Source organism: Orycteropus afer, unplaced genomic scaffold (genome assembly GCF_000298275.1).
Source record: "Orycteropus afer afer isolate SDZICR_OR568_19922 unplaced genomic scaffold, OryAfe1.0 scaffold00271, whole genome shotgun sequence".
Classification (NCBI taxonomy): Eukaryota; Metazoa; Chordata; class Mammalia; order Tubulidentata; family Orycteropodidae; genus Orycteropus; species Orycteropus afer.
This window is the reverse complement of record NW_006921858.1, coordinates 928,869-945,681: the sequence shown is the minus strand read 5'-3', so window position 1 is coordinate 945,681 and position 16,813 is coordinate 928,869. Positions and strand designations below refer to the sequence as shown.

The window sequence follows — 16,813 nt, the reverse complement described above, 5'->3', positions numbered from 1 at the left end:
AAAAAAAAAAAAAAAAAGAATAAATATATATACAGAGATCTGTGTTCATTGGTGGTTTCCATCGGGTTTTCAATGCTGATTTTTTGGAAGTACATCACCAGGCCTTTCTTCGAGGCACCTCTTACAGGACTCAAACTTCCAACCTTTCAGTTAACAGCCAAGCATGTTACCTGTTTGTACCACTACAAATTCTAACCTGATCACTGATTTTTACCTCAGTTTGGTTAGGGAAAGAGTATTGAGCCAAAGATTCAAGCTGGAAGGCTGGACAGGGATTACACAGACAACAGGGGAGTGACTACCCTGCTATTGTCTGTACATGTGTCCTAGGATCTCAGAGTCTTCATTGTCAACCTAGCAACCTAGTCAAGACTGGCAGAGGGGTCAGGGAGGAAGGGAAATTAGCACAGTAAGTAAGAGATTTTATCAGAACACACATACACAGTCACCCTTCTTCAGACCCTGTTCTATGCTGTGTTTGTAATTCATCTCTTCAAAGGATCTGATGGCATTAGGGTTTGTGCACGTATCATGGGAATTCCAAAGGAATATCCTGGCCCTGCTCCCCAGAGTTTACTGTAGTTATGGGCATAGAGTGCATGTGAGATCCCACATATATGGGTGCAGATCTGCCATGAGCTGTACAGTCAGGGTACAAGGGACATCATGAAATGACTCCCCCAGAGGTGTCAAGTTACATGCACGGCACCAAGAGGATCTCTTCTCCCATGGAGGTCGGCCCACCCTGAATAGCCTTTCTCTACGTTGCTCAGTTTTATATGCTGTTTCCAATCCCATAGCCATTTGGCTTGCAATATTTTCATGCATTTTAAATAAAATATCCTGCTTTTTCTTGCTCTTAATAAAACCTGCAACTCCCTTAAATCTTCTAAGCATACTAGTGAAAATGTCTTACATTTCACAAAGTGTTTTCAAGCATGTTATCTGACTATCCTTGGAATGACCCTGGTGGGGATATTTCCTTACCTCTCTATTCATGGGGAATTGAGCCTCAAAGAAACCAAGTCAAGACTCCAGTTGAGGCCGTCTTAGACCTGTGGCACTGAGCTCCATTTCCACAATATCTGTTGCTCCACAAAAGGGAAATGGCTCATCACCCAGCCCCTAGGGTACATTTGCGGTACCTGTCTTTATCTGGACTCATTTGGATTTGTTACTTACTTAATCTAGTTCCTATAGTATATTACATCCTAGCCTAAAGACAGTGTATGATTAGATGACCGCCTGGAATTTTACCTTTTACCAAGAGTCTTACAACTAACAGTGACTCTTTCCTCTCATTGCTCCCTAAAGTACAAGGGTGAGTGGCAGTGTTGAGTAATGGTCAGAACCCTAGACTAGGTGACTGGGAATCTGGCTAGGGATCTGCTCCTACTTGGCTAATGGACCTTGGGCAAGTCTCTTAACTCCAGTATCATAGTACCAATAGAACCACCTGTGAGGTGGCTGGAAGCCCTAGAGGACCCCATCCACCCTCCCAACCTCCCCATTAGCCTACCTGTGGCCACTCCTTTGATGCTTTTGACTCTTGTGGAACAAGGTTTGAAAGATGCTGTTGTAGAAGATAAAGGTAGTAAAGGATACGCTATTCCCTAAAACATCTGTCCTCACAAAGAATGTGCTTGTTCAGTAAATAAACAAATGCAGAGATACAGAGATAATATTTTTGTCACCATTTCACCAAGAAAAGGTAATCATCTATTTAAGATATTCTTTTTCTGCATCTATTTTTCTTATTCAACAGTATATCATAGAAATCCCTCCAGGTCAACTGTTATTATTGTTGTTATGTGCCGTGGAGTCAGACCCAACTCATAGCAACCCCTCCTTGGGTTTCTGAGGCAGTATCACTACAGAAGTAGATTGCCCAATCTTCCTTCTGAGGAGTGTCTGGTGGGTTTGAACCGCCAGCCTTCTGGTTAGCAGTTAAGTGCCTTAGGCACTATGCTACCAGAGCTCCAGGACAACTAGCCTATCTCTATTTCCTTATTTTAATAGCTGCATAATATTCTATCGAAGGAGCCTGAATAATGCAAGCAGTATGCCATCAGCCACTAACTTTAAGTTTTGTGGTTCAAACCCACCCAGTGGCTCCACAGAAGAAAAGGCCTGACAAACTGTGAACTGCTTGGCTATAAAGATTACAACCAAGAAAACCCTAGGAAGCAGTTGTACTTTGTAACACATGGAATGGCCATGACTCAAAATCAACCTGATGGCAAACAACAACAATATCATATGGATGTAGCATGATTTGGTATGATTTATTCCCCCAATAGTGAATATAACTTATATTAAATGTCAAGACACCCTGATGCATGGGCCTTGGGTGCTGCATTTCATGGACAAGTTTTAAGAAGGGACACAGTGATAGATACTGTTACTTCTTCCTGAGCTTCAGCTCCATTTTATTTTATTTTACTTTTACCACTACAAAGTTGCAATAAACATCCTTGAACGTGTCCCTTTCTATTCTGGTGTTCTTATTCCTGTCAGATAGAACACACTGCCTTTGAGTCGGATCTGACTCATAGCGACCCCTCCTTGGGTTTCTGAGGCGGTATCACTACAGAAGTAGATTGCCCAACCTTCCTTCCGAGGAGTGGCTGGTACATTTCAACTGCCAGCCTTCTGGTTAGCAGTGAAATGCCTTAGCCACTACACCACCAGAGCTCCTAGTCAGATAGAAAGCAGTAGTGAAATCATTAGATCAAAGGGTATATCTATTTTTAAATTGTGATAAATATATTGCTAGACTGCGTTCCAAAAACCTATGACTCTTATATCAGCAATGTGCAAGAGTGTTTTCTCCTACATCAGCAACAGTGATACTTGTAAGTCGTGCTTTAAGACTTGCTGTTTGGGGTGTAAGCACAACCCCCTTAACTCCTAACCTACCTTTCTGTGACTCCTGGTGGGAATGAGCATCTTTCCACAGGTTCTCTTGGCCCTTTTTCCAATCACATTATCTTTTTCTTGCTTTTATCTGTAATATCTATATGGTACAGTAATTAACTATTTGCCATTTATATTATAAATATGTTTCCAAATCCATCTTTTGTCAACTGTCTTTTTTTCAAAATCATTTCTTTAATTGTGGTAAACAGATAACAAAGCGTTTGCCATTTCAGCAATCTTCAAATGTACAGTTCAGTGATATTATGTTCATCATGTTGTTCACCTATGACCCTTACCTATTCTTATACTTTACCATCACCCTTAAGAGAAGCTCAGTATCCCCTAAAAGACACAAGGTAGGGAGGAAGGGAAAACAGAAGTCAGGCAAGTGTGCTAAAAACTCAATGTTTAGCAAAACCTTCCAGCAGTTCACTCTAAAAGTTATGAGTTAACTATTCTTAGGATGGTTATTTACATTTGCCTCTCTCCCTCTATGTTTACCTTATAGTAAGTTCAAAGTCCTATGTAAATAGTCCTCTAGGGGGTTGTGTATATACAATGACCTCCTTTAACATAACACACATTTTTTCAGTAAACACCTCACCACTGTATTAATCACTTCCCTTCCTTAGACAGCTCCTTGATTTGTCCTTGATTCCTTATACAAACATCAAAGTGCATTATGTACTGGAGCAGTGCTGTCTGCCACAAACTATTTTTATCCAAATGTGACCACATTCTCTTGTTCTGTTTGTAATATTCCAGGTTGGCTGCAAGCTGAGTTTGGTGTTCTTCCAGTACTGCATCATGGCAAACTTTTATTGGCTCTTAGTGGAAGGACTTTACCTCCATACCCTCCTTGTGGCTATCTTCTCCCCAAACAGATACTTTGTGGTCTATCTCCTGATTGGATGGGGTAAGGATTACAAAAAGTATGCCTTGGCTCCTTTTCCCTGAAACAGACATGTTCCCATGGCTCCTGCTACATTACCCCATTGTGCATTTGAGTTTGTGCTCCAAGCTCTTGGGCCTGACACCCTGATCTGAAATCTCCCCTCTTCACCCTCCCCTCACACCCTCACCATCATATGCAAACCTTTCAGCCTCATAATTCCCATCCTACCTGACCCAGTAAATCCAAACACTACCACCCCTGGGATGCGTTTCGGGAACAACTTTTCTAGGACTGCTTAGGTTCTTCAGCCAACCCTTTTCTCTTCACTGGAACTTGTTTTAAACTCTCATTTTTGGATGCATTTATGACAAACTCAAACTGTGACCTGAGCTGCTAACAGATAGGAAATGGTTTATTTCTCCTTCTTCTTCCCAGTCCAGCATACATTGATGGAGGGAAGAAGGGGCCTGAGGAGAAGGAACAGGAAGTCACTCCATAGGGAAACCTTGATAACACACCAATTGATAGGAGCCTCCTCTTAAATGGATAATCTTAGAGGACATTCCACATTAGCAGTGAAGAAGCCAACACAACAGACAAGTCCTTCGGGTTGCCACAAAGTCAATAGACACATCATCTCTTCTCAACACATTTTATCTCCACCGTCTGCAGTGATAACACTTAAATACAGAAAGATGTTTCTTAGGCCCTTGTATTCTCAACTATCAAATGTATATTATCTTTGCTGCTTAATAAAGCATGAATATAAACTTGTATATATTTATGAAAATTTTGAACAGCGTTTCCACTTAATACATTAGTCAAAAAGCCATTGTCCTCGACAGTTGTGGTTAAACAAGGTGCATACTTGTTCCAAGTTAACCCATTCCAGTTTAGTGCAGGGTTTGTGTTAATGGGACATCTCTTCACAGGCATCCCCACTGTCTGCGTAGTGGTATGGACTGTGACCAGGCTCTTTTTAGAAGACACAGGGTAAGTGTCACGCCCATGCCTTTCCCTTTCAAATGACAGTAAGCAATATTGATTAAATACTTCACAATACTAAGTCCTTTGGAAAGTAGAGATCAGTTCATTCTCTGGTTGGAAAGACAAGCAATTCCAGTCAATAGAAAAGTTGTATTTGTGGCATTTGAGCAATCAATAAATGAGAAGGAAAGACATTCAAACTCATAGGCTAGAAGAAATGTTAGGGGTTGAAGTATTTGGATGAAGATTCATGTAAGAGCTGGGAACTGAGCCAGGTCTGATTAGAATAGGCCAGACAGAGGAAAAGGAAGCATCCAAGGAGGGAGGGACAGCGATCACTAAAGAAAAGAGAACAAAGAATATGTTGTTAACCTGGAGCAAAATGTTAAGAAGGCAGCCTATTGCAGATCAGGTTAAAATGACAAGCCAGAGTATGTTTATCTCAGAGTTGTTCTCTATCACAGATTTCTTCTTAAGCATAGACTACCACTAGAACAGGACCCAGGGCCCTTCTGCTTTTTTGTGTGGACAGTGAGTCAAACCATGGCCCCAAGCACAAGCACCAGCACTGCCAGGATGAGTCTTGTGCCATGTCCCAGTCCTCATAAGGTGATCTCAGAGTGTGTCAGTCATCCATTACAGAGTACCAAACCACCTCAAAATTGGGTGACTTAAAATAATCCTTTTATTTAGCATGTGATTCTGTGTATGGGCCATTGGGGTTGGAGTTACACAGTGGTTCTTTTGGTCTCTCATCCAGGCCTACTCTCGTCAACTGCAAGGTCAGTGGTGAGGCTGGCTGGCGGGACTAGGAGAGCATCAACTAGGAACCCTCCTCTCTGCTCCTCACAGTCCCCCACCCTCCAGCAGGCTACACTGGGCTTGTTCACAGGGAGCCTGTGTAGAGAGTGGGCCCCTAACTGGCTCTTCCTCTATAATCTATTGCCACAACCAATGAAGATTGAGGGACTGAAGAGATAGACTCCACCTCTTGATAGATGAAGCAGTGGTCACCTTGCAAGGGGATGGGAATAATTGAAGCCTTTCACAGTCTACCACAGCTTCCTAGTGGAGACAAACTCTTAAACTAAAATGAAAATGTGTTGCTAGACCACACTTTCCTAGCTGCACTTGCCTCAATTATTCTAAAGACACTGTTCAAACCTTTATTCAAGGTACAGATATAAACCATGTGGGAGGAGAAGGGAAATGTTCTATTTTCATGGGAAAAAAAAAAATTCATGTTTTATAAGAACTGGAGCCAGCATGAACCTGGCCTATACAGACATCCAGATTAATGAAAACAAAAGTTTGCCGTCAAGTCCACTCACATTCAAGGTGACCTCATGCGTGTCAGAGGAGAACTGTGGGACACTGCGTTTTCAATGGCTGAGTTTTTGGAAGTAGACCACCAGGACTTTCTTCTGAGGCACCTCCAGGTGGACTCAAACTTCTAACCTTTTAGTTAGTGACCAAGCAGATTAACCATTTACACCCCATAGGGATTCCATCCAAGATAAGCACATTAAATTATGAAATGTAACTTGTTCTTTCTCTCTGGCTTCTGGGTTCTGCTTTGGTTTCACACTCTTCATTATTAGGCTATCATGTTGAAAACAATAAAACTAAACAGAATGACTCTCTGGGGACTGATTGTACCAAGATCTCTAAATGCAGTATAACCGTGCTTTTAGAATTGAGTAAGTAGGCAGATCAGAAGGTGTACTTTAACAAAACCAAAACCAAGGTTTATGCCCTGGTAAATAAGGTAGGTTTTATTTTGCAGGCACAGTGTCACTGATAAATTTACATGCAGCACACTTATCCTTGTGTACTTTGTTTGCTAGATGAAATCAGTAGTAACATGATTTTCCCTCTCTCTTTTTTCAATAGTTGCTGGGATACAAACGAACACAGTGTTCCCTGGTGGGTTATACGAATACCAATTTTAATTTCTATTATAGTAAGTAATTTCTGTATTGAAACATGAATTATCCATTGAGTCGTACACTTGGGCAGAGAATGAGCCCATTATCCTTTATTAAATATATATAAATCCATTCTACTCAATCTTTTGAGAGAAGAACCTTGTGGAAGCTTGACTGCTGCCCCAACAGTTTTAACTCAGTCCTTATGTAAACTCAGTTCGCCTTAGTTACATGGTGCCTCCTTCAGGGGAGAAGGAACATTGGAGGTGGGGAGGAGATTGTGTGGAGCAGAGAGCCAAAAATCTGTGTTCTCTTAGGGGGGCAAGAACCTCAAGAGGAATCAAAGTCAGGATGACCAAGTGTGCTTGATTGTGGCTCTAAATTGGATTTCCATTTGTCCATTTCACATTTCAAATGTAATTTGCTTATGCTGCTGCAACCTGAGGTTGTAACATACGTAACTTCAGGCTAGAGAATGATGTCCACCTCCAACTTACAGAGCAGACTGAGCCCTTGGCAGGGGTGGGGACTTTCTGAAATGCACGTTGCCTGGAGCCAGGCCCAAAGCAAGTGGAAAATGGACTCGAGCCATGGGACAGAGACCAGAGCACTGGGGCCAGCCTGGCAGAATCCCCTGCCACATGGCCCACCCTGGGGAGGTTTCCTAGCTCAGTATAGGGGAAAATTAGGCACAAACATATTGTCTCTTTTTGTGCAGGTTAACTTTGTCCTTTTCATTAGTATTATAAGGATTTTACTACAGAAGTTAACGTCACCAGATGTTGGCGGCAACGATCAATCACAATATAAGTGAGTATGCATTTAGCAGGAACCATGGTGGAGCAGTTGTTATAGTGCTTCCTTACTAACTGAAAGGTAAACAGTTCAAACCCACCAGCTTGCTCCATGGGAGAAAGATGTGATGGTCTGCTTCCATAAAGATTTACAACCTTGGAAACCCTATGGAGCTGTTCTACCCTGCCCTATAGGGTCATGATGAGCTGGAATCACTTTGACAGCAATGTTTTTTGTTCGTTTGTCAATGCATCTAACAATTGGTTGTAATACAGTGTTGGTGTCATGGAAGTCATCCTTCACCAAACTTCAGATAGTCTAGAAATTGAAAACACCTGGTTTTAAAGAAGACCTGGATGCATATATGAAGAGTGAAAAGAATGGTAACCTTTGTTTGCCAAGAAGGATCTTCAGAATTACAGTTACTGAGGGGATGGGGGATTGTTGTCCTGGTAAATGGACACCGAAGGAATGGGCCACTTTTTTTCTCATTTAGTCCCAGGAGTAAACTCATTGCTAATTTACGTAAGATCTACAAGTATCTGAAGTTCAGAGGAACTAAGTGTCTAGCCCACAGTGACATAGTATTTCTGTGGTGATTATTAAAGTTGAGGACCTTTTATTTATCGGCCATTTGAGTATCCATTTTAGTACATGTGTTTATTTCAGTATTTTGCCCCCTTTCCTGTTATCTAATGAAAAAGCTTGGCAGTGGCATCCTCTGACCTCCTGTAACTTCATGAGGGGGAGACAGAATCACCATCAGCAGCCCAAGGCTTATTCATATGAGGTAGAACAGTCAGATATTCCACCACCCTCCAACCATTTTACCAATTCTGACACCAACCATCCCTCCCACGGCACATTCCACTTCTCTGAAATGTTTGATAATTTGTTGCAATGGCCACACAGAACTCGCAGACAATACTCAATGATTATGGAGTTTATTAGGAAAGTAACAGGTTGCAATTCAAGTTCAAGAATGCTCAGGATACAGTTCTTCAATCAGGAGAGCCTTTTCTCAGCCATGTCTGAAGACAAGTCTCTTTCTGACCCTTGGCCTGGTTTCTGCCCTGCTCAGGCAACAGTTACACAGTTCTTTTAGGTGTGCCTCTGCTGCCGCCACATCTGTTGTCTCTATGTTGTCTCTATGTCATCTCAGCAGGAATCTCAGGTCCAAAGATGCATTCCACAACCAGCTCTTCTTTCTTGATGCAGTGAGGTTCTCCAGTTCTGCCTCTGGGATGGCTAATTTTAAGCCTAGCAGAATGACAAAACTGACCAATCCCCACGTTAGGGTTCCATACACCTTATCTGCATCGCCCCACCCCCACAAGAGTGACATGTACTTATTTACATTATTAACCAACTGTCTAATCCCCTTGGTGGGCCACAAGGCTCTCACATTTGCATAGCTCCACCCAGATATCTGGTGGGATTCACAAAGACCAAGGCTAAAAGGGCCATACCAAGTAATTCACTGCACCATATGTAATCTGTGTTTTTCTCCTTGGCCACACATTGTTTTCATTTTATTTTTAATGCTGCCATCCCCATCAGACCATGGCTGTGTGTCCATCATTAGTCCATACCATTTTACTACCAGTACTTACTGAGTGAATGATTAAATGCAGGTAGATGAAGAATCCTTAAGTTAATTACTCAGGATTATTCAGCTAATTAATGATGATCTGAGGGATCCATAAAGAAATTTAAAGATGCTGGAAACATCCGTAAAGAATTTATAAAGAAAAATATAAAATCCCTTACTAAGATATAAAGAAAACAGTAGTTTAGTGTAGAAGTGGTCATTCTAGTCCAGTAGGAGCTTCAGATTCAGACAGACTAGAATTAGAATTTACAGCCACACTACAAGCTGTGTGACCTTGGGCAAGTTACCCTACTTCCCCAGTGTACTTCCTTACTTGGAGAAGCAGTTGATGCAACCTTTCAGCATTGCTTTGAGGATTCCATGTGATCCGGTAGATTGGATTCAGCTGTTCCCTTTCCTTTCCTCCTCTAGAAAAGCCAGGGGATGATTACGGACAGGCAGCATAATGCAGTGATCCAGGACATGGACCACGGAGCCCAAATGCTTGGGTTTACGTATGAGCTAGTAGCCTGAAAGAAGTGACTTAACCTTTCTCTGCTTCACTTTTCTCATCTGTAAAATGGGAATAATAATAATAATAATTGTTAGTAGGATTGTTATGAGTATTAACAGAATTAATATTTGAAAGGCATTTAGTGCTTGGGACCAGTAAGTATTATGAAAGAGATTGGTAAACAGATAAATCTGATTGTTCCACTGTGGTGTATAAATTCTAAGAAATTAGTTTCTGTGCCCCTGCCCACCATTAAAGGAGACTGTACAAAAAAAACACAGGCCTAGAGGTGGGACTTCATGTCAAACCAAAAAAAATAAAGTACAGGTAGTCCCCAACTTAAAACAGAGTTCTTCTCCAATGACTCCATAGTAAATCGATTCTGATTCTGATGTAAGTAAATACCTCACCTTTTTTTGTTTGTTTGTTTAGTTTTCATTATTATTGCATTTTATTACCAGTATCTTTATAAATCTGATCTTTGTCTTGTCTTTGGGGGTGGGAAACATTACATCTGAGAATGATAACATAAGCAAATACCTTGCGACACTGTATGTAGTACGTATTACTAATGATAAGAAGTAAGAAAAAAAATAAAAAGGACAATTGTAAGTGTGGTTCATCATAACTTGAATATGTCATAAGTTGGGGGACTACCTGTAGTAGTCAGCCATACTGTGTGACATTTTTAATGCTCAGGTGAAAAGCCAAGCCAATTCCTGGAACCTGCCCCATGCTTTTGCAGCTATAAAGGAGGGAAGGGATAAGGTCATTCTTGGTTGCTAGTTGCCCTTCAGAATGAACTTTTGAGTTTCTATAAATCTCATTTAGCTCCTATGATGACCTTTTCTTTTGGTTCTTTGGATGTGTTAGTTAAGTAGATCTTAGAGATGGATGCTTTTATTTTGGAAACAAAATTAAGTGGGGCTAGTAGAACCTGGTCTTTATCCAATGTAACAAAAAAGACTGCCTTCTGGGTCACATCTTGTCCTTTATGTAAAAGACATGAACGATAATGATCTTCTGATGTATTGGTAATGGAGGTCTAAGCAGGTGCTCTTGCTAACATTTAACTAAAGGGCACAGCTCCCTACAGAACCTTAGCTTTTCCTCACCAGGCTAACCTGGCACAAGAGATGTTAAATGCAGCAAGGCTGATGGGGGATTATAACATTAAATGTGAAGATTTGCAAATGGGCAACAATCCATTTGTATATGGCCAAACCTTCCTTGATGATGCAGGATGCTGCAGGTTCCTGCTCCTATCTGGCAGGAGAATGGCCGGGTCTTCTGGGACTTGTGCAGATTGTCAGTTGTAAGGCAAATCTTGCTTATTATGAATGCACAGAATGTCATCTGTTTTGTTCTGGTGAAATTTAGGAGAAATGAACACATTTATAGAATTTACATTCACAGGCTATGAATGCTAGATTTGAGGCTAATGCCTCAAAACTAAATTTAAAAAATTAACCATTTTTCCTTTTTAAAATGTTGGGAGAGACATCTAACGAGAGAAGGTGGGAGGAGTGGAACAAAAGTGGAGCATCCATCCCTGCTACTCCTCACTCACACATTTTTGGAGGACTGTATGACTGAACAAGGAGCTCTGGTGGCTCTGTAGTTAGAACATTTGGTTGCTAATCAGGTCAACGGTTTGAACCCCCCAGCTGCTCCATAGGAGAAAGATGAGGCAGTCTGTTTCTGTAAAGATTTACAGCCTTGGAAACCCTATGGGGCGTGTCTACTATGTTCTTTATGAGTTGGAATCAACTCCATGGCAGTAAGTGGTATGATTGAACAGTTTGAGAATTTAACTGGCTTTTTATTTTGGTGGCTTTGGACAGTGCTCCTCAGATGCATATATGCACCCTGAGGCTCTTGTTAAATGGCAGATTCTGATGGACCCCATTGCTGCTGGTCCACAGGCCGTATTGGAGATGTCCCTGGTGGCATAGTGCCTGAGGCATTTATACTGCTAACCAGAAGGTTGGCGGTTCAAACCCACCAGCTACTCCATGGAAGGAAAAATGGGTAGTCTTCTTCCGTAAAGATTTACCACCTCGGAAACCCAAAGGAGGTTGCTATGAGTTGTAATCAACTCAGTGGCAGTGAGTGAGTTTCGGTTTATAGTGGAGTAGCAGGGGTCAAATGAGTCATTCTCAAATTTGGCCTCACATTGGAATCACCTGGGAGAGTTTTTAAAACTACTAACACCTAGGTCCCACCACAGAGATCTGATTCAGTTGGAATGAGGGGCAAGCTGGACATCACTGGCATAGGCCAGTTGGTCTCAAAATGTGATCCACAGACAGCAGCAGCAGCATCTGGGAACTTGATAGAAATGCAAGTTCTCAGCCCATCCCCTGAGACCTACCAAATCAGAAACTCTGAGGGTGGGCCCAGCACTCAGTGTGTTAACCAGATGATTCTGATGCTGCTAAAATGTGAGAACCACTGGCTTAGAGTGTTATGACGGTACAGGTATAGTTAATACAAATCGAAGGTCATTTGCTTGGTGGACACAGGAGTAGTAAACAAAAAGAGAATAGTAAGGGCAGCTATGGTGAAGGTAAGATATTTACTTCAACTATTTTATTTTCAACATACACTGCAATGAGCAGAAAATCTATTTTTTGATTAGGCAAAGTAATAACTCCTTTTATAGACAGAGAAATTACATTCAACACAGTGTACCTGATTGTACAGAATTCATTTATAACTAGATCAACAAAGGAGTGTTTTCCTGGGTTATCTGCCAGCACCTATAAATACCTGAGGCTTTAAAGAACACTTCTTGGCAATGTTTGTTCTAATGGGATTTCACCTGTGCTATGAGTCTGCTTCTTTGATCTGAAACTAAAATTTGCCTCTGACCTTTACATACCGGTGATCTGTCTCAGTTGTTAAAAACAATTAGAGGCAGAACAGTAGGACCCACTAATGACAATGTAGTCTTACTGTGCTTGTCAAGATTTCTTCTAAGAGCTTTATGCTTTATGAAGCAAAGTGATTACTATCATCACATTTGCACACTCTGACTACAGTGTAGGGTGGTGGGAGGAGCAAACTGCTGGTTAAAATTCTAGAGGGAGGTAAATGAGGCTCAGAGAGAGTCAGAACCCTCCTGGGCCAAGGTCTCACGATAACATGCAAAGACAGGGATCCTAGCCCTCTGTGGTGGTAATGTTTTTGTGTTAACTTGGCTGGGCCTGACTGAATGGCTGGGCAGCTGGATGAGTACACCCCATGATGAGACTGGTAATCAACTCCATGGTGGAATCGACTGTGAGCAGCTGAGTAGCTGCCTTTGGGTATATGGTCTGCTTCCCGTATATAAGCAGCAGCTTTGGGAATGGTCTCTAGCTTATGGCATGCTTGGACCCTGCATGTAGTTGTGTTGTTGTTCAGAAGCCTGCCATGCTCTGCCAACTTTGGGACTTACAATGAACTTGAATTAATGACCTGCCAAGTGGTTTGGTAACATCGAGACTGTGCCTTTTTACTTGTCAACCTTGGGCTTGGCAGCCTCAGCAACCCCCAGCTGTCTGAGTGAAGAAAAGCCTCTAGCTTCAGTGGGCCAGGAGCTGGAGGCAGAGCTGAAGCCCAAGGCTGAGGGGCTTTCACCCAGCCACCAGAGCCTGGCACTTTGAACTTGGACTTCAAGCCTCTGAACTGTAAAATAATAAACTCCTGTTTGTTAAAACCATCCCATTTGTGATATGTTTCCTGTCAGAGCGGCACTAGGTAACCAGAGCACCCTCTATGTCCAACAAGTCATTCAATGTCTTAAAATGAAATTTATAGCAACAGTTGATGCATAAAATCAGCCATGGTTTACTTGCAAATCTCAATTTCCTTTTTCTTTTGGTGTAGGAGGCTGGCCAAGTCCACACTGCTACTCATCCCATTGTTTGGGGTTCACTATATGGTGTTTGCCGTTTTTCCTATTGGCATCTCCTCCAAGTATCAGATCCTGTTTGAATTGTGCCTGGGATCATTCCAGGTATGTTTATGAAGAGGTGACCTGTGTTCTCCCCCAAGGTTGGCTCTGTATTCTCTGATGACCCTTTCTTGTTTGCAGGGCCTGGTTGTGGCGGTGCTCTACTGTTTTCTGAACAGTGAAGTAAGTCTTTTATCATTCCTCAAGAACTAATTACAAATATTTCCCAATTGTGACATATTTCCTAAAATGTCTAAGCCCATAAGCTGACATCATTGACATCAAGGGAGCCCATGTCTTCCACCAGACCATTGTCCTGAACATGAACAATAGTCTTTCTCTCCCTACCTCGGCATTTATAGTCATCTGAGCCCAGAACAATGGAGGCCAATCCCACTTTTCTTGTAGCCATCATGGCCCATTGTTTTGCCATCACCTTCGGCATCCATTTGCAAAAGCTTTGATCTCTTTATCTTCCCACACCATGCAATATCAATTGCCCAATCCTTTTGTAGACCCCTTTGGAGAAAGTTCTCCAACTAGATAACTAAAAGTGACCCTATCACTCTTTATACTGACTGTCTTACTTCTTAACCCATGACTGTAATTACAGACATTTGGGGCATGGTGTAGGCTGAGAATGGGAAGGCAGAGGAGGAGGTTAGAAAGTGCTGATGACAAACCCTTCTCCTTAGACTCACAATACCCAAACACGTCAAGAAATAAATAAGTAAGTCCCTAATATAAAGTTTCATGACTCCTGCTTTGTACTGTATACTCAGAATGCTCCAAATTTTATACGTTTTCCGTTTAAAAACAAATCCATCATCAGTTCTGACTCATGGTGACCCCATGGATGTCAGAATAAAACCGTACTCCATAGGGTGTGCACTGGCTGACCTCTCAGAAGTAGATCACTGGGCCTTTCTTCTGAGGCAACTCTGGGTAGATTTGAACCACTAGATTTTTAGTTAGTAGCTGGGCCCTTAACCATTTTACCATCTGGGCAACCTGTAGCCATCACTTTATCTGAGTTCTGGTCACCTTTTCCAAGATTGCATTGCTAAGCCCTCAATAACTCCTCCCTTTTTGTGAACCTCCACCTAGCCATTTGGTTTTCTCTTCCTTCCATTGTATGAAATGCTTTTACTAAAGTCGTCTTTCCTCTGCTTTTTTCAGTGGAGTCTCAAATACCATTCTCAGCCCAACATTAGTAACAGGAAGAAACAGGAAACTTCAAGCCCAGAAAATCACCAGCTGGGTGCTATTTAATAATCATTTCTCCCAGAGTTTGCTGTTACTGCTGCTGCTTTATTCACAGATCCCTGGGATAGAAGTCAGCTGGAGATCCCTAGAAATGTGGCAGGGAAGGATTGTAGGATACAGCTCTGGGCTGGGGATGTCAACTCTGCTCACATACCAAGTACTCTCCCTACTCCCAAAGGCCTCTCCCACACCTGGCTACTGTGATAGCCTTGATTGCCATTTCTCTCCTAATGCTGGCTACCAATCTTTTGCTGTTCCCTCCCAACCTCCATTCAACTGGTAATAGATTTTCTTTCCTTAGTATGTAAAATTCATTAGCATATCTGTGATAAAGCTGAGCCAATCTGCTGTTCCTTGCACTGTTCTCCTATATCATATTGACAGGAACGGCTCCTACACCTACCTCTCCTCATGCACCCCAAACTTTATGGTGAATGTTCTCTGCCTTAATCAGGAGCAAGAAACTGGAATCAAGTTCTTTTATCCAAAGCACTATCATTCACCTCCAGTTTCTATGGAAAATCTTCTCTGAAAATACAAATTAACTGTTTCCAATTCTTGGTATATAAGCCACTGTCTTATGATATTGACGGTCTTTATAATATGATAACTCAAAGTCTTAGATATATAAATTACAAGGAAACCCAGGTTCCACAAGTGGGATTAAGTTAACAATCAGGTCTTTTAAGTCGAGACAGCGCTGATTTATCCAACTAGCTCATTTCTAAAAAGTAAAACAGGAAGAAAGCAAACACATATTGCACATTTTAGGAAAAAACCCATTACAGTTAGCTATGTATATTTTGGGAGCTCTGGTAGCATAGTGCCTAAGGCACTTGACTGCTAACCAGAAGGCTGGCGGTTCAAACCCACCAGCCACTCCTCGGAAGGAAGGTTGGGCAATCCTACTTCCGTAGTGATACTGCCTCAGGAACCCAAGGAGGGGTCGCTATGAGTCGGGCCTGACTGACGGCAAATAACAACAACAACAACAACAATGTATACTTTGATGTAGTCTTTCATTGAGTTTGTTTGCAAACATAGACAAGTGGACGTTGGCTAGATGACTAGAGTCTCAGGTCGCAGGAATGATTAACTTACTGTCTTATATAATCTTAACACATTAATAGGTGAGGCTCTCCATCTGCAGTCTTTCCAGTCCCCATTCCCTTTGCTCTTTTCCCCAAGACTCTCTTCACTTCTATCTATCTGGTTGGGATGTAGAGATAGGTCAGTGCTACCCTCTATGCCAATTAACAGAAAGGAAAACTAAATAGTGTGTCCAGAGGTAGTGTTTTCTCTAGAGGGTAGCTTGAGCTCACACTTTTCAAGCTCAGACATATGTCTGATGTCCCCCCTTCCAGTGTTGCTTTCACTCTGTGTCCCTTACCTCCCCCAGGTGCAGTGTGAGCTGAAAAGAAAATGGCGAAGCTTGTGCCCAAACCAGTCTGTGAGCCGGGATTACAGACTCCACAGCTCTTCAGTCTCTCGAAATGGCTCGGAGAGTGTCCTGCAGTTCCACCGGAATTCCCGTGCCCAGTCATTCCTGCAGACTGAGACCTCAGTCATCTAGCCAATGCTCACTTGTCTATGTTTGCAAACAAACTCAATGAAAGACTACATCAAAGTATATACAGCTAAATGTGATGGGTTTTTCCTAAAATGTGCAATATGTGTTTGCTTTTTTCCTGTTTTACATGTTAGAAATGAGCTGGTTGGATAAATCAGCGCTGTCTCTACTTAAAAGACCTGATTGTTAACTTAATCCCATTTGTGGAACCTGGGTTTCCTTGTAATTTACTTGGATTTAACTGCTAATAATTGTTAAGCTCCAGCATTTAAGTCATTTTGTTCATAAGGCATTTAAGATATGTTCAGCCATGTAGCTGGACTGATTGCCATGGAGAAGGGGGAAGGAGGTGGTTACTGAAACATCAAAACAAGATATAACAGCCCACAATTTGTGACCACACAACTG

General features: G+C 41.9%; 1 protein-coding gene across 1 annotated transcript in view; it reads left to right on the top strand.

Annotated features, from left to right (window-relative positions):
* The window catches only part of VIPR2 (vasoactive intestinal peptide receptor 2), a 356,746-nt gene extending 340,338 nt beyond the window's left edge, over positions 1–16,408 (top strand). The window contains exons 7-13 of the mRNA XM_007950386.1: positions 3,685–3,835; positions 4,747–4,807; positions 6,695–6,764; positions 7,448–7,539; positions 13,503–13,632; positions 13,711–13,752; positions 16,235–16,408. Of these exons, the coding sequence (XP_007948577.1) occupies positions 3,685–3,835; positions 4,747–4,807; positions 6,695–6,764; positions 7,448–7,539; positions 13,503–13,632; positions 13,711–13,752; positions 16,235–16,408 (720 nt within the window). The remainder of the gene's footprint in view (positions 1–3,684; positions 3,836–4,746; positions 4,808–6,694; positions 6,765–7,447; positions 7,540–13,502; positions 13,633–13,710; positions 13,753–16,234) is intronic.
* Positions 16,409–16,813: the final 405 nt, after the last annotated feature.